This window comes from Dermacentor silvarum, chromosome 1, assembly GCF_013339745.2.
Source record: "Dermacentor silvarum isolate Dsil-2018 chromosome 1, BIME_Dsil_1.4, whole genome shotgun sequence".
Taxonomy (NCBI): Eukaryota; Metazoa; Arthropoda; class Arachnida; order Ixodida; family Ixodidae; genus Dermacentor; species Dermacentor silvarum.
Genome location: NC_051154.1, coordinates 182,803,144 through 182,824,174, shown reverse-complemented (window position 1 = coordinate 182,824,174; position 21,031 = coordinate 182,803,144). Strand labels below are relative to the sequence as shown.

At 45.4% G+C, this 21,031-nt stretch overlaps 1 protein-coding gene across 2 annotated transcripts in view; it reads left to right on the top strand.

Annotated features, from left to right (window-relative positions):
* LOC119436500 (zinc finger CCCH-type with G patch domain-containing protein-like) overlaps positions 1–20,487 on the top strand; it is a 41,132-nt gene extending 20,645 nt beyond the window's left edge. Inside the window, exons 9-12 of one of the 2 annotated variants that reach the window (XM_037703363.2) lie at positions 11,470–11,564; positions 12,490–12,572; positions 16,737–16,879; positions 20,293–20,487. In XM_037703363.2, coding sequence (XP_037559291.1) covers positions 11,470–11,564; positions 12,490–12,572; positions 16,737–16,875 — 317 coding nt within the window. In that variant the 3' untranslated portion in view covers positions 16,876–16,879; positions 20,293–20,487. Of the gene's footprint in view, positions 1–11,469; positions 11,565–12,489; positions 12,573–16,736; positions 16,884–20,292 lie in introns of both variants that reach the window. The other variant, XM_049658192.1, reaches the window with a different exon arrangement.
* Positions 20,488–21,031: the final 544 nt, after the last annotated feature.

The window sequence follows — 21,031 nt, the reverse complement described above, 5'->3', positions numbered from 1 at the left end:
TTTTTTTTCACCGTCGGTGATTTTCGCTTACGAGTGCCGTAAACATGAGCCGTCTTGTACTTCAGTGGTCGCCAACCCATGGTCACCGGTAAACTTCCGAAACTACGCCCCAAAAGCACTGATGAATGCGTCGAGCCGTATGTCCAGAAACGCATATCACAACACAAATCGGCTATGTTCCGCAAGTGCTGGCGATCTGGCGAGCCGAGATGCCAAGAGGCGCGTATCAAGTCCGCTGCCGAAACTGCGCTCTGTACGTGTTCACGAAGATAGCAAGGAGATTGTCAGATGCGAGAGTCACGGGCGATATCAGATGTAAGCTTCTGAAACACCGCACATACAGACGAACATCGCGCGCCGAGACGCGCGGTAGCAGAAGATGCGCACCGCCAACGAGACCAATGGTGAAGCTCCAATTAAAGCCACGTGACGGCCGTGGCCAATCGGAGGCCTCGGAACGGCGTTGAATCATTTGCTTTTTGCGCGCTTGCTTCTGAATGGAGGAAAGGGCCGGAGCGGCAAATTTAAAGACGGAGAACTGCGCTTTCCAACAAAAGAAAAATGGCGGCGCTCGGTTGCGCTGTTGCGCAGATATCGCTGCTTGAAAAACACCATTTTTTTTTTCGCGATTTCCGCGGAATTTTTTCGCCACGTTGACTGATACAAAAATTTTTTCGAGCGCTTCTACGCAGTTTTCAGCGTTCATATCTTGAAAAGATTTAAAAAAAAGTTATAGAAACGGAATATGTGCTTTTCAAGAAATTGATTTTTTGGTAATTTTTCGCGATACGAAAGCCGCGTCCCCCCTTACAATTATCTCAATTATTCCTTAATCGCATAAGGTTTAAAGTTGGGCTTCCTCTGCTAAATTGTTTTGCAGTGAAGCACACTGCATAGAATAAACAAGGAAGCTACGGTATAATATTTATGATCCTGAATCTAAAGCAGACACCACCTATCACTTTGAAACACAACAATTGAGCCCTGACCTCTGCCATTTTTGTTTTTCGTCGTGGCAAGATACACTTTTATACCAGACATCACGAAAAAAAGAAGAAAAAAAAAATGTGTGTGTGCAAATACAGCAATAAGGATATGAGGCAATAGCAGCAATGAGGCAAGGTGGGGAAGAACTAGGCTCCTTCAATTGGTTGTGCCCCTCATAGGCAGTATGGATACAACGGATAAAATGAGCACCTTACTGGCACCAGCTTACAAGTAACGTGTGTGAATTTTTTTATTATGCTGGTGTTAAAAGGGAGAGGAGTGGAAAGGAGGCCGACGCAGGTGAAAGGGGAGGACGCACCTGAAGACGCACCTTGCACCTTGCACAGGCATGCACAGTGCACTGGAATGAGCACAATTGGCGCTCGGTCGTCAGCAGACGCACTTCGTTCGTGGGCAAGTCCGGACACTTGTCGCATGTTCCGGTAGTGGCTTTAGTGGCTGTGTTTGTGTTCTCTGGGCTGTATAGTTAAAAGTAACGATGGACAACTGTGCCTTGTATGGGGGAACACTAATGCTCACACATTACTGTCTCATGAATTCCATTGATCGCCCTGATTTTTTGTGTATGTGGTGTCTAGTCATCTAGAAAACTGTGTAGTGTTAGTACTTATAGGGTCCCTGAAACGGTTTGAATAAATTTTGTAGATGTGTATGATACAGCTAACAGTAAAACTTAAGCACCACAATTTAAGTGAAGTGTCTCTGTCTCATATTGAGAGACCTACAAATGATTACAAGTTACCCTCCTCCCTAGCAATACTTTTTCTTCTCAACTCATTTGCCCTGTGATTGGGGCTAAGCTCCGCCTTCACTGGCTCTGCCTTATAATGGGAACATTGTGGCGTCTACTTCCGGTTGTCTTGGAGCCAGCGTGCAAATCTCCATACCTCTTCGCTAGCTGCCGGGCCGTCGATTCCTCACAATAGCTATCCAAGCAGCACGCATTGCGAGCATTCTGTCGCAGTGCTGAGCGTTTCCGGTATTCTGGTAACCGCAGGCAAGCTGGGCATTTTGACATATGGACGAAGGTGTAAACTAAAGTCCCTCTATACTACCACCGCTGTGATGAAGGGGCTTTAGCGTAAAAGTGAGTGGCCTGAGCTGCCTGCATGGTGCAGCCACCTTGTGGCACAGAGCTTAACCAGCCAAACACAGAGCTACTATTGCTGTAACCAAGTGTAAAACATTTTAAACATTTAAAAAGACAGCATGTTCATGATTACACTCCTGCTGAAAATTTAAACCAACTGCAAAGTAGAATACACTTGGTGACTGCTATATTAGCTCTGTGTTTAGTTGAGATCTGTGTCACCTGGTAGCTGTACCGTGCATGCCGTTCATGTTTGCGTCTCCGCTCATCCTGTAAAATGCCCAGTTGGCTTACGCTTGCATTTACCCGAATACCGGATACTCTAAAACTCTCTATTGTGGTCGTAATCCTCCAGTATGAAGTGAAGGCCATGAATGTGTAGATGCTGGTGCCGATTGGATACTGACAGCCCATTGCGCTGCAGCCACTACGCTTGCATGTTGACTTGCAGAGGGGCACGATGTCGCAGCTTGACATATTGTCAATCACTAGATTTGCAGCCCACAACGTAACAAGAGTGATCTGCGAAATGAAAGCTCGAGACCAACACTTGCCGCGCACCTCGCGTCAACATGGAGAACGGAGAACACAAGCAGATGACACTTGCTGCGTGCCACAAGTGCTTGAGTGTAGTGATAAATTGTCGTCGTGTATTCTCTTTCTGTAACTTTCTTTTATAGAAACAAATTAACCAACATTCCAACTATTACGAACAACATTTGTTCAACATAAAGTTGGAAAAATTGTTGATGACGCGACCTGGGTAGCCAATTGGGTAGCCAATTGGGTAGCTCGCCCAACTGACGTCAATTGGGAGGGGGCGGCTGGAAACTCAGGGGAGTGGTGCCCAGGGGCGGATCCAGGTTTTTTCTGAGGGGGGGGTCAGCTTATGTCAATGATGATGATGATGATAGTAGCCTTTCTCATTTACCGAAATTCACCGTTTCTGCTCACGATACACCAGCGTTTTATACGGCTAGAGCAACACCTGTAGCCCGCCGTGGTGGCTCAGTCAGCTCAGGTGTTGCACTGCAGAGCACGAGATCGCGGGATCGAATCCCGGCTGCAGCGGCCGCATTTAGATGGAAGCGAAATCCAAAAACGCCCGTGTGCTTCCGTTGTAGTGCACATTAAAGAAACCCAGGTGGTCAAAATTAATCCGGAACCTTCCACTACGGCGTGCCTCATAATCGGAGCTTGTTTTGGCACGTAAAACCCCAGAAAGAGGAAGAAGCCCTATAGCGAAGCCAGGTATCGGCTTATAGGAAAAGGGCGTTACCCAATACAGCCATGTGCTTGGCGGCTGTGCCTGATAATACAGGGTGTTCAAAACTAAGGTTTATGGTTTTCTTAAAATTAGGCACTGGGAGGCACGCGAAGACCACCTATGCAAATAAGTTATGTGGCCAGGGCGGCACAAAGTGAGATAATTATCGCTATGAGCAGCCGAATTAACTAAAATTGAACAATTACTTTTGTCGACTGCAGTAAGTGGGTATGTTTTTATTGAAAACTTAGAGGCAGTCATGTTTCTACACAGTATCGGTCGGAAGAATTATTCTAGCGTATTCGTGCTCCGAGATATCCGACTCCAAATTTCAATTGTCGTACTGCGCAGAGTTATCGAGTCGACGCGAGAGTGGTTTGTTTTGCGTTGCTGTGGAAGGGAGGCATTTTGAACATTTTAGGGCGTTGACATCTTGATGGGTGAAGTGTTGTCATGAGATTTGTGCATGACAACACCAAACTTAGAGCGGCAGTATGAAATATTAGTTAGCATAGCTAAAGAGGTTTCTGGTGTTGATGGTGCAGTGGTTGCTTTTGATTTCAATAAAACTTGCAATACTTGGAAATCAGCAGTCACTTTATTTGCGTAGTCCAGGCAAGGACCATGCCTGGTCGTTTAGTCACCATTAAGCACGCGCACTGCCCTCCGGCTGCTCCGCTCACGCCGTTATCTCGGCATGGCAGTTGCCGCCATCTTACAGGCTGCGCGGTCGCGTGTTACGACAGCGGTTACGGGTTCTTGGATTTTTTTTTATTTCGCCAGCCGTGAGGGGAAGGGGGACAGTTATTACCTTTGCCAATGCCTCCACCGCGTTGTCAGACTAAATGCCGCACCCAACAGCCGTGTCACATCAGGGAGGAGCTTTGCGCCGATCCTCACTCTCTTGCATGCGTAATCACGCGAACCACAATTAAAATTTGGAGTTGGATATCTCGGAGCATAGACATGCTAGAAGAATTCTTCCAAGTGAAACTGTGTAGAAACACGACTGCCTCTAACTTTTGAATACAAACATACACACCTACTGCAGTCAATAAAAAGGTAATTATTCAATTTTAGTTCATTCGGCTGCTGACAGCGATAATTATCATCTCACTTTGTGTCCCCCTAGCCACATAAGTTATTTGCGCAGGTGGTCCTCACGTGCCTCCCAGTGCCTAATTTTAAGAAAACCATAAAGCTCAATTTTGAACACCCTGTATACCTAGCCTGTATTTTTTGGGATGATCTGTCGCAGGTTCGTTATAAATGCGTAAGCACGGGTCCGTCTTTGGAGTTCTGTTGGGACACCTTGATTTCTTTAAGAAGATTCTTTCTGTTCGGCTGAGACACCTTCGTTTGCGTTGGAGGACTAACTCCCGTATTCTCAAACAGCCCTCGACTCGAAGCTCCACCTTGTTGAGCACAGCGCCGCCTTTCGCGTGATAAAGACGCGACAATTCTCAAGAATTCCCGTGAATGATATGAAGCTCAGTGACTACTTCTGTGGCGGTGCTATCTTCTCTCTTGAGTCGAGGTGTTGTTTCGACTAGAACGTTCTTGAATACGGTCTTAACGCTCGGCACCAACGCGGCAACCACTACGCTGGTTGTTTACGATATGCGAATCACCGCGTATGAAGACTCGCGACGCCACCTACAAGAAGAACGATGTGGCGTAGTAGCCGAGAGCGCGAGCCAGCGTCATGTTTTCTTTCCCACGCGACGTCATCCTTTTACACAAGGCGCGCATCTGCTCCCGTTTCTCTAACCACGCGACGCCATCCCAGGCCCGCGCGCTGGCGTTGGCCGCTGACGTCACGCTCCCCCACTTCGCAGCCGCTGCTCAAGGCTTCGCCCCGCTCCGCGAGAACGGCCACTCAGATAAATGGATCCGGCGGCTTTGAGCCTCCTATGCTTAATGTACGACAATAAAACTGCGAAGCTACAATAAAAAACTTGTAGCGTACGAACCGTACTGTGCTCGTGCTGGATATTGTCAACGTGTAACTGTAATCACACTGAGTGCTACAGTCAAAAAAAGTTGCCTATGCGTAGTTCTTAGATTAGCTGTTAGTTATTATTTATATATGAACACTTCAGCGAGAGGTCTCTTTCATTAAGCAGGTTGGTCGCGGAACCGATGGCAGCCAATGAGGCAACCGATGACACCCCAATGGGGAACTGGGTTGATCAGGCGCGAAGGCGCTTGCGCGGACATCGGCGTGCTTGGCAAAAGGGACGTCCCATATTTCATTCGACGCCACCGACGAGACGAGTAAGGCACGGCCGGCGCTAGGAGGTCCAAGGTGTTCAAGAGAAAAAATAACTACGGCAACTTCGCGACACCACACCCCTACGGAATACAACTAAGCTTGTGAGCAAGCTAGCTTTACTTCTACATGGCTGATACCACTGGTACTCGCGAAAAATAATTTTGAAGAATGCTGGTGGCCATATTTTTTGCGACAGGGCCATCCCCCTGTCAGCGAGGGGCCGATGCAGAAATCTGAGGGGGGGGGGTCAGGACATCTGGACATCCCCCCCCCCCTGGATCCGCGCCTGGTGGTGCCGCTGTGAACCATAGTGATGCACATAGTATTTAAAACCTTATAATAAATTACACGCATTACGTGGAGTGCTTAAATGCGTCATTTAAGGATCAGAAGGACAGACCCTGATGATTCATTATGTTTGTACTAAACCGTCAAAATCATTTCAAGGTACTTTCACTATATCTTTTATCTTCTAGAGTTCAAAAAGTTTGCCCGAGTTTCATATGTGAGCTTATGTTTGTGCAAATAAGGGTCTGCTGTCGACTAAAGGGAAGGGCTTTATAGCACTGCTGCCACAAGCTTGTAATGTAGATTTGCAGTAGTCCTTCATTGTGGATGGGACCTTGCACCTTAAAACTGGAAGTGCCCCCCCCCCCCATCTCTTTCATGCACGCACACACATACGCACACACGCAATGTTTTCTTGATTAGTTCTGTACCACAGAATATTACAGTTGAATCCATTGAAAACAGTATTGGAGTGAAGCTTGGTGTAGTCGTACCTGGCGTATAAGACGCACCTATTTAAACTCTGTTGGCAGGATGAAATGCTATTATGCATGCTTGTTTATGCATACTTGCCTATTTCAGGGCACTAAATTTCTGTAAACAAAATTTCATGAGCTGCAAATTATTGAAAGAAACTCCAACTAGAAGCTAACCGTTATTGCACTTCACTCGGACCCATCGAAGGCCTCTTTCTTTGACGCATGTGTAAATAAGTTCAGTTTGGCCAGCAGCATCACTTGATCGCCGTTGTCGGTCTTACACGGCATTGTAGGCAGCTTAAAGAACATCACTGGCATTGTCTCTGTGGCGTAGCGTGCTCGGGACGAACACACGAACAAGAATCACAGCACGCCTTAACCAGCCTGAAAACATGCATACGAAAGCGAAATGGCGACCGGAAGCCGGAAGCACTGCGACTGCTGCAACTTCTCACATGGGCGACTGATGATGGTGATAACCAAGTGGTGCTTCTTTTAACGTGTAGATGTTGTGCGCTACAATGTAACATTAAAAACATTGTGGTGCTTTTTTCTTCTTTATTGCATCAGTTCTATGGGTTTACGTGTGACCTCCAATCATGGAGGCACCCATATCACGGAGGCCATGTTGGCAGCCTTTACTGCTGCTGCCACGCTGCCCTAGCGAACGGTTGCTCCACTGTTAAAACAAGATTCGATTTCCTTCAGAATGAGGCCATGCATGGTTTCTTGTACTCGTGAAAAAAAAAAAAAAATGCACATATTGGTTGCACCAGCGTGCATGGTTTTATGATATATAATGCGTATACAGGGTGTCCCAGATCATGCATCGCACATTTAAAAAAAGATGGGCGATTCTACCCAAAGATAACCAAGTGCATGTTGTTCACAGTTGAGCAGAGCAGCCGCCAGTATGTTTTTGTTGATGCCATCCAGTTTATTAATTAATTGCAATTAGCTAATTATTTAATTACTGCTCTGAATGGCATGCTGTCAATGAAGAATTTCTAGAAAATTGAAACTTAAAACTGGCATGTTTTCAGCCAGTTACCTTTTGCCCGTTTATTTTTTCTGGCTGATAAAGAAACCCCGTGATAAATGTCATGTTACTAACCGTCCACCTGCATAAAAAAGCAGCACCCTCAAACACGCTCCACAGTAGTTAGTGAGCGCAGTCTTTAGACGACGCAATAACCACCACTTAACACCAAGGTGCCGTGCTGTCGCGGGCGGGGGGTGCCAGATAAAGCGCCACCTCTGCCACTAACTACTGTGTAGCTCATCTGAGGGCACTGCGTTTTGATGCAGCCAGACGGTTAGTCACGTGATATTTTTATTTTTTCGCTGCCTTTCTTTATCAGCCATAAAAAATAATTGGGCAAAAAGTACCTGGCCAAAAACATGCCAGCTTTAAAGGGGTCCTGAACCACCCCTCTGGCTTAGTGAAAAACATTGTCCGTGGATAGCGTATGCTGTGGTGAACATTTCAGCCAAGTTTTGCAGTCGTGCACGACACATGGAGCTCGCAAGCGGAGTGCGAAGTCACCTTTCTCTCAAATGCTCTCTTCTGGAAGTTTTATTTAATCATATACAGTAAAACCTCGATAATACGTACCTGCTTGCAACATAGTTACGATTAAAACGTTGCTACAGTTCCCCGGCCAAGCCCCCATTGACCCAATGTACTCACTGACCAGTTAAGGCGTAGTGGCTCGTAGAATGTGTACCGGTTAGCGCGTACCATTTTCACGAAGTCGCAGTATGGCGAACAGCATGTTGCGCCGCAAATGCATTTTTTTTTTTTCACTTTTAAAAAAGAAACGCAGAAACCGCAATTCAATCGGTACTTGGAGGTACTGATCGACGCTGCGTATCGACGGCGCCGTGTTGGTGATGGGGATGGAGATTGGGCTTCCTCCTTTAGATCAGGATCAGGATCTGTCGAACATAATCTGGACGCTCGCGCGTGCACAGTGTCAACACCTAAATGTTCTTACACCATGGTGGAGAGGCAGCACATGCGGACCATAAAGGTGCCGCAGAATGGCAGAGTGGGCCGCTGCCGGCAACTCTAGCCAACTACGCCATGGAAGACGTCTTCAACTTGGATAAGTCGGCACTCTTATACAGACTTGTGCCTAAAAGAAGGCTGCGTTCAAGGGCAGAAATTGCACTGGTGGCAAGCATGCCAAAGAAAGGCTGCCTCTTGCTTTCGCGGTCAACACGACAGGAAGCCAAAAGCTGCCATTGCTTGTTATTGGCCTGTTTGCGAAACTGAGGTGCTTTAAAGGCACCCAACTGCCCTCGGCGTCGTATACAGAAGCAACACAATAGCTTGGATGACTTTAAAGCTTTTCGAGGAATATGTCCGGCTTCTGTTCCGGCGTTTTCCGGGAGAAAAAAGAAAAGTTCTCCTTAACGCATCGGCACACATTGCGCTGGATAACTTGAGCGCACTCGAACTCTTCTTCTTGCTGCCGAACACCACGGTGCTTGCACAACCTCTCGACCAGGGCATTATTTGCTCAGTTAAGCATTTATACAAAAAGAACTTGCTGTGCAGAATGCTGCTCGCAGTGGAGTGGGGCAAGGCGTACTGCATCGACATGTTACGTGCAATACACCTCCTAGCCTACTCGGGGCAGCAGGAGGAGTCCACCACAGTGGAGAACTGCTTTGCTCGAGCAAAGTTCGTTGTGCGCGTGAGCACTGGTGAAAACAGTGCCGATGACTGTGACAGCCTGCTCACAGAGGTGTTGGAGCGTCAAGGTAGTGCCGAGGCTCTGCAGTTTGAATCCTTTCGTGACCTAGACAGCAACGTGGCAACATCTCCTGACCTAACAGACAGCGAGATTGTTGCCGCTGTTGTGCCTCGTGAAGTTGAAGATGACGAGAACAACGGTGACGACATCGAAGCGGACTCGGATCTAGGTTGTGGCTGTGATTAAAGGCCCAACCGCATGCACGCGATATTCAAGCGACGCGACAGGCACACCCTGTCGCGCTGTCGTGTCGCGGCGTGGAGCAACCACATGAACGCGACATCGCGTAAAAGAGTAGCGACGGATTTACATTGTTGTGCGAATAAATGTTATCGTGCGCGCGTAAAGAAATCTCAATTGTATCAAAAGGTCAACGTTTTATCTAGACTTAGCTAAAACATGCTATCATCCCCAGTGGAAATCCGTCCCATGCCGCCAGCGCAAAATGCCGTGGCGCCATCTGTTGAGTAAAACTTAAAAAACTTTCTCGGCTCTCGGTGGCGTCTCAGGCCTAACAGCGTCAAAACAAACAACCGATCGCAATAATAACGGCAAGAGAGCGCCGATACATAGTCCTCAGCTAGCGATGAGGTGAAGCGATGACTGATTGTACTATTTATTTTTTCCTGTCACAGCAGAGAGCAAGTTGCAAGACCGAATTCAGATTGAAGCGGGCAGACTGATTGCTACCATGTTGTTGCGCAATCGCTGTCCCCAGCGGATGTCGTCGCGCTGACTTCCGGGCGATAAGCGATATTTTCTGGCTGCCCAGAAACCGGCGACGTGACAAGCGACAGCGACGGATCGCCCTCCGCGACGGCAAAACCTGTCGCTCGTCGCCGTCGCTTGCCGCTGTCGCTCGAAAATCGCGTGCATGCGGTTGGGCCTTAAGGCATTTGCTGAGAAAAATGACCTCGTGGCGAGGTAATCCTGCAGTCTCGGAATTCGAGGATGCTGTTGTCGCTGCAAGGCCTCCGTGGCGGCAACTGACACTGACGGACTTTTGGTCAATTGCTTCTGAATAAAGCATGTTTTGTACTGTGAACATTACTCATTACTTTTCGTCAGTTCGAAAAGGTAAGTCGCGGCTAATTCGTGGTTTTCAGTTAAGGCGTATAACCGGTTAGCACGTATTTTTCCCACTTCCTTGCCAACTATGTATTAATGAGGTTTTACTGTAGTGGATTCCCATAAGCGGCTGCTATTGGCCAATAGCTGAGGTCAATCAAGAAGATAGCCTGGTCAGACCACACGCATGCTTGCTGGCGCCCGCTCACTTCTGGCTGCTCTTTGTTAGACGCCTTGGCAGACTATTTGATAGGGCTTAAAAAACGCGCAAGTTAGATGTGGCTACTATCCGTTGGTCAAGCTGACAAAGGACAAAGCCAGTCTTCACCACTTAGCATGGTCAGGCTGCAACATTTGAGCGCGACCGAGCACTCGAGCCCTGTCGTGCATAAAGCAAGCGCTATGCTTATGCACTACAGTTGCATGTAGCTGTGGTTTTCTACGGAGTTTAGATACCGCGATCGCCTGCAGTGCACTGGCTAAGTGCACTGCAGCTCGCATTGTAGGCATCATAATCGGAAGTAGTGACGTCTACATTAACATCTAAAATCAAATTTGAACTGCACGCCACGGTGACATTTAGAAGGTGGAGCCTTGTGGGCACGTCCTACTCGGCCGTAGCCTTAGCAGCGCAATGCATTGAAGGAGGAGGGAAAGCAGTGTTATATTGCCAATAACTCCACATTTACTAAATGCATTGAAATACTTTTTTCAGCAAAGTATTGCTGAAATAGCCTATTTTAACTTCAAATGCATTTCTCCACTTCAATAGAAAGTGGTTCAGAGCCCCTTTAAGTTTCCTACAAATTCCTCGTTGACAGCACAACATTCAGAGGAATAATTAAAAAAAATTAGCTAATTGCAATTATTAAATTTAATGGCATAAATAAAGAGTGGCGGCTACTCTACTCGACTGAACAATATGCATTTGGCTATCATCGCGTAGAATGGCCTGTCTTTTTTAAAAAAAACGTGATCCAGGATAGCTGGGACACCCTGTATATGCATTATATATCATAAAATCATGCACGCTGGCACGACCAATATGTGCTTTTTCTTTTTCACGAGTACAAGTATGTCCCAGCATGAGATCTGGGACATACTGTATAACTTGCACCCTTGTATTAGACACACCGACAAAAATTTGTTTGGGAAAAGATGTGATACACCGGATATTGCCGTACATTGATAGTAACTTCTGCAGTTCATTGTTGTCTTTTTGTTACATGCAGGTTCTAAGAATGCTGGTGAGCAGTATAACATCCAGAAGGAAGCAAATAACAGTAAGGATCTAAAGTCGGTTTCTATAAGGGCCCTGGGTGTTGAGGTAAGTTCCCTTGGCTCGGGCAATTTAACACTTATTTGACCTTGCCTTGTGTGTCCTACATTCAAGTCCACTTGTCATGAGCACTCGCGTGGGAAATGTAGGATGACTGTCAGAATCCACATTAGGACTACAGTGCTGTATTTCGGATAAGAAGCACATGAACTTGGGACCCTACTATTGTGATTTGAGGTTGTCACACATTCATTCATACACAGTGCAGTGAATGATGTGTGGTGGTTGTGACCTCAAGCAGTGGGTGGGAAGAATGATAGTGGATAAAGACAAAAAAATGAAAAGAAAGAAAACAATGTTTGCTATGTAGCTTGAGGGGTACATTTATTTATGGTAGGTAGGCCTCATAGCAGCTGGGTGTGCCAATAGTGAACTTGTCATAGCAAGCAAAAGGAAGCACTGAGGGAACGATGTGAATGCTCAAGCCTAGGTGAATGGTCTCTCTCCGGTCAAACACATCCAGAACTACTGCACCCAGTATCCTGCAGTTTCCGGCCGAGGGCTGTGCAGCAGCTTTAGCCATTGACCTCTTTTACTCTGATTTTGGGACTCCCATCGACACAGCTTGTGGAATATTAGTTTTGTCTGGCAAGTCAACCAAGTGTCCTTTTTTTTTTGGCATATCCTTGAATTTTTTTAATAAGCTTGGTTAAAGCCGTGAACAGTATAGGATTTAGCTGCATGCGAAATGTCTCATTGCATAAAACAAATATGTGCATAGCTTTAGTGTCCCTGTAGCTGCTGCTGGTTACCAGTCATTAGAAGCAGAAGGGCCACTAGTATTCACTTCTGTATGTAACAAACCAGTGTTGCGAGTTGATCAGCTTTGTCTTAAATGGGCTTGGCTGTAGTATTTATTTCTGTTGTCTTTCTTTTTTTTTGGTGAATAATAAGTATGTGTCATTGTTTTCAGGCACTACAAGTCACAGAAGCAATAAAGAGAGCAGAACGTGAAATTGTAAGGCTGGGACATTCTTCTGCCAGGAATAAAGACAGGTGGGAAAAATGTGGAAATGCAAAAAATTAATTTTTGGATCAATTGTATGAACATAGCACCGTGAAGGGCATGCACTTTGTGAGAGTAAAGCCATGCTTGTGGTGAATTTTAAAGCTGCAGCATTTGGCAATATCTGACATGAACTGTTTTGCCACAATGCTGTGAGAAAATTAAGCACTGATACTTGATGCTTCACAGAAAATGCAGTCTGGTGCAATAGTTAGATTTTTTTTTTTTTTTTTGATTTCAGTTATCTAGCTGCTGTACAAGAGTCTTGAGTAAGGAAGCTGCCCATCGTAGTAGCTCAGTGGTTATGGCCTTTTGCTGCTGAACACGATGCTGTGGGTTTGATTCTGGCTGTGGTGGCCACACTCTGAGGGGGGCGGAATGCAGAAATGCTCATCTAGTTGTATTTAGATGCATGATAAAAAACTCCAGCTGGTAAAAACGAATCAACATCACTCTATTATGGCATCCTTGATAGTCTACTGTGCAACCTAACATGTTAAACACCACAATTTAACTTAAAAAAGAAGTATTCAGCATCAAGTTCATTAATGTTGAGTAATGTGGTGTAGTTATAGATAGAGGCCTAAAAGTTGTAGACCAGGATCTGTCCAATAAGTAAACAAAACAAATCTGCCAGCCCTCAAGCAGGAAGCATTTTTATATAAATAACCGTGAGGTATCATGCAAAAGTAATTCACTGATCAGCTCGCAAGTCTCCGCCTCTCCACAACAACAGTGCCTTGTGAGCCTTAATCTTTTGGAGCAGTGATTGCAGGAAGGGTTAATTATTTCTGGTTAATTCAGGTCATCAGAAGTTATATTAAGGGGCTTTGCAAAGTGCTTTTTTCCATGTTGGCTCTAATACCATTCTGATACTGCATATTTGGCTGGTAACGAATATTTGAAAATGTGAATTAATAAACTCTTGAATATAATGTAAGCGCACAATCAGACGAGGTTGGTGAAAGAAAACTGAGACACACGAGCGCTAACTTGCAACAATTTATTGAGACCCTTGATGCGCGGAATATAAAGGCATTTTGTGACCGAACATCAAGTTTTTGTCATGTCTTACCAACACACCCAAACAGCCACATTCTCGAACAACAGAGTTTGGTTAATAATAAAAATTTTAAATATTCGCATGTTCCTAGCCATAAGCCCCCTTGAAATATCAAGAGATTAGCACAACCTTCAGCAACTAAAAATCATAGACAGCAAACAGCATTTACGCCAGCCACAGGCTGCAGTGAGGACACATTGGAATTGACATTGAAATAGTCTGGGTCAGCAACATCATGCAAGCCTGGACTACTATCAGGAGGTATTTTTCACTGCCCTTCTGTCATGACAACTGTGGCTACATTACACTTCTTTTGCTTGTTTGCTGTCACCTTGTTGCTGGTTTAAGACTGGCATGAACCACAATGGGTGCCCCATTAGTCATTTGCTGTGTTTAGTGCTTACACATTCATGTTGTCATGATGCAATTGGCTGGAGCAGAAGTTTTCATAGATGAAAGTCCCAGGATCAAATCTGGTTGTACTTCATTCTTTTCTTTGAACTTCTGTATTTAATTTTATCATCATCATTATCATCATGAATGTGATGACAAATCATTTCTTGATGTGCACAGGATGCAACATGAAGCTATGGTGCACAATGTGGCATGAACAGCTTTTTGGAAATGAGCTTCATTGTCATGGCAGCATGAGGATAACTGTTTATTATAACTGTTTGGCACGGGACATGGCTGGGTAGCTGTGGCATTAACAGCTATTCTTTGTAAGAGGTTGAACAGTTGAATCTGGATGGTCTGCCACATGGGCTAGAAAAGAGTACAAAGCAGGCATTGCATGATGTGTGAATATACATAATTTCCACAGGTGACTATTTCTCCATGTGGGATAGGCATCCCCATTGCAGCTCTGCCTCTGCAGGCCTCTCACACGGAGGCAAATTTTTCGGATGTATTATATCTGCAACAGTCAATGGGCATTGTCCATGTCACAAATTTTGCACATCTTGTGGCTTTTTCCATTGGATGAGCAGGAGCACGTAGAAATGCTAAAAAATGTCACTATATTCCTGCTGAAATTTCAGCACCCCATTGCTGCATGTTAGATCATATGTTTACAGCTTTGGTGTGAACCCCTCATAAGTTCCTCACTTACCATAAATCTCTTTGATACAGACAAAAATGGACTAGTTACTAATAAGGCGTACTTTGCTATAGAGGTGAACGTTGATGTAATGAATACAGAAATAACAAATTATTGGATATGTTTCTCGCTGATATCAGCATGTAACAAATATATGCTGATGATGAATATCGGATAAGTCTATGCCGGATATATCAAACTCGAATATATCGAATTATTGTGTATATCGAACAGTTATCGAACAGTTGTAAAATCCCCTTGAGGATCCCATGCAAAAGTATAGCGATGTACTATGCATGCATCCAACTCCCATTCACCACCACATTCAATATATCAAACGCTGTGCCGCGCTGCGCCCCTGCAAGTAGCTTCTCTTAATGGAGACGCGATCACGTCTCGTGTTCTTGGAAATATTTAATTTGAAATGACCACAGTTTCGACAGATGCTGTCAAACGAGAGATTAAATCTGAAAGGCAGTACATGCCATGTAGGAAAAATGAGCAGAATGCTCTCAGTTTTGCTCGCTGCGCATGTGGAACCATGACTCGCGCAAACTGCGGCCGTCCGTTATTGGCAAGAGCAGATTGCCACTGTGCTTCAAGAACGCAAAAAGCCTCCAGGTTCGATACGTGTTCCACAAGAAAGCATGGAGGATATTCGACCTTTTCACTGAGTGTTGCCGGGCATGGGATGCCGAACTGGAGATGCTACACTGCCGGGTTTGTTTCTTGTAGACAAACGCTTTCCGTGAACGGCATTTTAGAATACCGCGAGCGGCCAAAACGATTCCGACCCAAACCTCCACCAGGACGGATCTTTACATTACAGTTCGAGTTCAATAAAACCACCACACGCCACATCCACACTTCGTGGAAAGACCATTGCGGCAGCGGCACGCTAGACTCATTGCTGTGTGATTCTCGGGCGGTGAATGCATTTTATTCATGCCCGCACGGTTACACGTGCGTGGGAATTGACTCTGATGTTCTCAGAGCTGAAAGCCACTTTTGAAACTAACACTGTGTGTATAGTGTTGGCAGTCACCGACGCAGGGACTGGAGGGGAAGGGCCGAGAACGAAGGGACGTATGCCGAGCGCTGGAGCGCTGAGCAGCACGCAAGAAGCATGCGGACTTTTTAGGGCGGTCGAGAAGCTAGGGCGACTGGTTCCAACAGGAAGTCGGTTCCGAAACTCGACACAACGGTCCCCTTTGCTCATTGCCCACTTATGACGATCGGCCGTTAAATGGCGTATTGTAATGGCCTTGCAGCCATGCAAGTTCACGTGCGATTCACAGTAGAAGTGCACTGATGGTGGCACAGCGCGTACCCATGCAGGCTAGTTTGTTTCCTCGGTGCATCTATTTATACCTTATCTTGAATAAAAACCAGCAACAAGCACAAGCACCGTGTGGTCTCGTGTTCGGGTGACGCGAAAGGTTACCATTGTGAAGACCATTCCACAGCTTGAGCGACTTGCAACGTTAGTGAGCAAAAAATTAGTAAACTTTTGTGCATGCAACTCGACTAGAAGCAAATCGGTAAGTCCCACTTTTCACAATCTCGTGAAACTGCCCAAGACTGTGCAGAGATCTCGTTTAAGCTTTAGGTAGGTATATATTATATTTGGAATCATCAATATATTGAAATATTTCAATATCCCCTTCGAGTTCGATATATCCTGCGTAATAAAGGTAATTTTGTGTCACTGTGTTACACTTTGTTATGAACAGCATTTGTTGGAGCAAACAGTATCTAAATTGAGAAGGTATTTTGTGTGTGGTGTGGTAATGAGGAAAGTGTTAAATGCTTAGCGTATTTTAGAAAAATAGTATTGATCACATGGTACTCAGCTTTGATTCACATGTGTTGTAGGACTTGCTTATTATTTCATCTTTAATTTCGTTGCATCTGTGTGCATGTTTATGTGCGCTAGACTGGAGTACATATTTTTTTAAGCTATTGGTTCTTTTGCTGTTTTGTTGCTTACAGAGACAAAGTAATGCACGCACAGGTGGAAAAGAAGATAGAAGAGCAAAGGCAGTTGATTCATCAATTGCAATCCAAGGAACGTTCTATTGCTGCTGAGCAGCAGCATCGGAAAGGCAATGACAAGTTGAGGATCTTTTGAGAGAGTGAGTTTTGATTTTCGTCCTTATTTGTTGAGTATACAGTTAAATCTCGATATAACGAAGGCGATCAAACTGATAACTTGCTTCGTTATATCGAAATTTTGTTATACAGTAAAAGCCCGTTAATTCAAATTTCACAGGGACACTTCATGAGTTCGAATTAAACCAAATTCGAACTAACGAAAGTCATTGAAAAACAGCCAGAATTGAGACCGGGTTGCTAGAAAGCACTTGTAACTCACAGTATTTATTGACCAAAATAATCTATGATCACTTTTTGCTTCTTTTCTTTGAAAGCGATGGCCATCAGTATTTATTCCAAACACAAACGTGACACTTAGCTTCATCTTCACCCTCCTTGAAGTTGAAAAATGGGCACCCGACACTGAGCACCTCCATTACAGCTGCTGAAGGGGTTTTCGGACTTGATGGATATTCCGGATTTCATAAATGCACCATCAAGGTTCATTCACATAGTGCTAATGCAATTTTGCGACCGATTTTTCGGACAAATTTAGGCCCCAAAGTGAGGTTTTCTGGACTAAATCGCACGTTCCGAGCCCCGCTACCTGATCGTAGAAACCGCCATGTTGGTTTTTCCGCTGGCTTGGCTTCCAGTGGCCCGCTCTCTTTGGCTGACAAAACTCTCCAGAGGACGGCACTTTTTTTTCTTTCTATTTTCGGTGAGCACTATCGTCATAACCACTTATTGTGGGTTCCTTTTTTTTTATCACTGCATGGGCGGCGCGCAGTTTGAATCAATGATGGAGGTGCCGATGCGCGTGCGAAATAACCAGTTGGCTTACCCATCGGCGCCTATGCTGCGTGGCCGGACCGTCAGAGTCAGTTCGAATTATCCAAAAGTTCGAAATAATGAGGTACGAATTAACAAGCTTTTACTGTAATAAAATTCATACTTTTATGCAAATAAGTACAGTTGCCGATGAATTTTTTTTACATGGAAGGGAGCCGCAGAAGTTTGCAAATTATCGGGAAAACGAAAGAAAAGTAATTTCACTTTGAAAAAAGTTAATTTGGTTGAGTTTAAGAGTCGAAGTCAAAAGATACGGTTTCATGCCGAGTTGACAATATCTTCACATCAAAGCGAAGCCAGCGAAGTACAAAGCAAAGCCAGCCATGCTTTCGCATCCGCTCTGCCCCCATGGCTGATAATGTTGCCCACAGTGGGACGACACTATTGTCAAAAGCGCCGGCAGTAGGCAGCAAATGCTTTGTCTCCCTTTCGCTTCAAACGCCTCTCCGAAACTTGAGATTACAGTCGAACCCGGACATATTGAACACGCATATCACGAATTATTGTGTATAACGAGCAGGAGCGAAAGTCCTTTGAAACATTTTGTATAGACAATTTTATATTTGATTCATGGGCATCGCCATCTTGGGCTGTTATGCAAACAATTTCTTAGTTTTATGAGAAGTTAAGTCGCGTAACATGGTCATGAAATGCTGAACGCAATTATGCAACTGTTTTCATGCATGTGAATCGACTGTAGTACTGTAAACTTCGTTATTAAAGACAGAAAACAGAATGGTTATCAGCCCAATATGGCAGCACCTAAACACTTCCATAAAATGGTGTATAGAATTTTATTGCGATAGCAATTATATGGACACTGCAACTGGATTTCTGCCGTCGGCGTTGCCGTGAGATTCCGTATAGATTCCAAGGACGATAAAATCGTCGCCGCGCGCATCCCCATCACGGAGTGCGAACCCCCCCCCCCCCCCCCCCCCCCCCGCTCGCTATCACGGAGAGCGAATGCTTGGCGGAAAGCTAACGTGACCGTCGCGCGAAAGACCGTGGTGGTATGAGAGAGAGAGAGGGAGGGAGGGAGGGAGGCTGGACGCGCTGTGCTCCGGCACCAAAGGCATATCTTGCCACTCAATATCCCATGCAAAAGCAACAAAGGGGGGGAGGGGGGGGGGCAGCTTCTCCTCTGCCAACATCTTCTCCTTTGCGCTTGGCCCGGGGATGCCGGTCGTCCGCACCGTCTCTTATCTCCACAAGGCTCTGACCTTTGTATGCGCTGTGCATTCGCCGCTCAGTTTCCGTTGAAGCGATAGACCGCGCGAACCTGCGCTTGCTGCCAGCGTTTTGACAGTCGTTGGCTGCGGTCATTCAGTGTGATCTATTCATCTTTACTTGTGCGCGCTGACACCACGATTGTTAATTCAGTTAGTAAGCCAATGTGTCCAAGTTTATGCAGCCGATAAAACTACTATCCCTACTCCGAATAGCTATCTACTAATTTGCTATCGCAATCGATGCTTCGCCTTTCGGGCGAAACTGCGCCATTTTTTTATTTCATATATCGTATTAGCTATATATCTAACTTTTTGTGATCCCCTTCAGATTCGATATATCCGAGTTCTATTGTACGCGACCTCCAATACTAAAGGCGCGGGAATCTCGGCCCGCCTGCTCTTTGCATGCGTGGCAGATTGCCTCTAAAACAGGGTGCATGGGCTGCGTGTTACTCAACTGCGCTGACAGCCATGCGTAGCCACGGTCGCTCTCGAAAAAGAGACGCATGCCAACCTGCACCCTCCCTCCCCTTCTATCACACGCTTGATCGTGTTACCGTGAGCTCGCTTCGCATTCCACCTTTCCTCTTGTTCACGCGGGAACACGGCGCTCATCAAACCACCATCCTTCTCAGCTCTCCCTCGCACGCTTTCAGTTGCACCCAAAGCATACAGCCAACACTTCCTAGAGAGCGTAAGGCCGGGGCCCACTTCAGTCCATGACGTCATGCTATGTTGCTCGACTACCATAGAATCTAATGGGGATTCTCCCGAGTATGCCGTGATTTTTACGTCACCGCTTTCGTCACACCGGGTTTGGCAATGTAAATTTTGTTCCAAGTAGCATGACGTCATAAAGCAGAGTGCACAGGCTGCTATCAAGGAGGTGTTTATACAGCGCACGCGGGGTGCGAACATGGGCTTTACACGGAACAAGACGCTGCTTCGCTTCGGTGGCCACTCTTGGTCGCGCGTTGCACAATTTGAGAGGTGCGTTCGCAAGCAGCTACTTGTAATTCAACCATTTGACCATCTGCGTTCATGGAAGTTTCCATTTATTGTCTCGGTGTACCTTCGTGCCGGTAGTGAAATTTTGTGATATGAAAATCGTGTATACACACACTTCTTTATATTGAGGTTCTAAATTCGTGGTGTTCATGGACAAACAGTTATAAAAAGTTAAACGCTTCATTATGTCGACAATTTTGTTATATTGAAGTCTGTTATATTGAGGTTTAAATGTATTAGCTCCCTTCTCATTTTCTTGTACAAAGCACTTAAAACTTGTCACAACTTAAAAAAAATTTTGACTTCATTTATTATACTATAAGTATGGGTTTTACAGAATTGCTTTTCCTTGTTCTTTCCAGGCCCTTTGTGACTGCCTTTTCTCCGTGTGAGTGTGTGTGTGTGTGTGTGTGTGTGTGCGTGTGTGTGTGTGTGCGCACGCACACGCCTGCCTGTTACAATGGGTGAACACCTTGCTTGAAGTCATTTGAAGACAAGTGAGGACAAGTGCGCAGTTTGTAAATAAAGAAAGGGCAGAGCTCTTTTTGGATAAAACATTCGCTTTCAAGGCCTGTGTGTATTTCCTATGCTCCTCCTGATGGTGTGTTAATATCAGTGAATCGTGAGTAGGGTGCTGGTGATATTTATTACAGTACTGGGTGTCCAGATGCAATGAACCGAGTGTGTCTGGTGACCATTTTTAATTTTGATGAAAACTTTTATTTACTGACAGGGCCAGGGTAAGAAAACTTGCAGTGCTTTTGTGAGAGAAAGAATTTCCCTGTCCTGAAAAAATTTGAGTGCCCTTCCGACCAGAAGCACACTTTATGGATTACACCAAAATTATATTTTGAGTTAGCTACAGAAGAAAACGTGATGCGACTGTGGTTCTGAAAATAACTGCCGAGAGATTGTAAGTGAGTGGCATTGCACCAAGGAGACAAGTTCACAGGTAGATTGAGGCTTGAAATGACGAGCAGTAGTCCAACAAGGAATGTTGCTGAAGCCAACGTTTTGAGAAGGGAACTTGTCTTCATCAGGGCAGCAACTGCTTTCCTTAGCAGCCTTTTTGTACATGCATAGCTTACCCTCCCACACCCT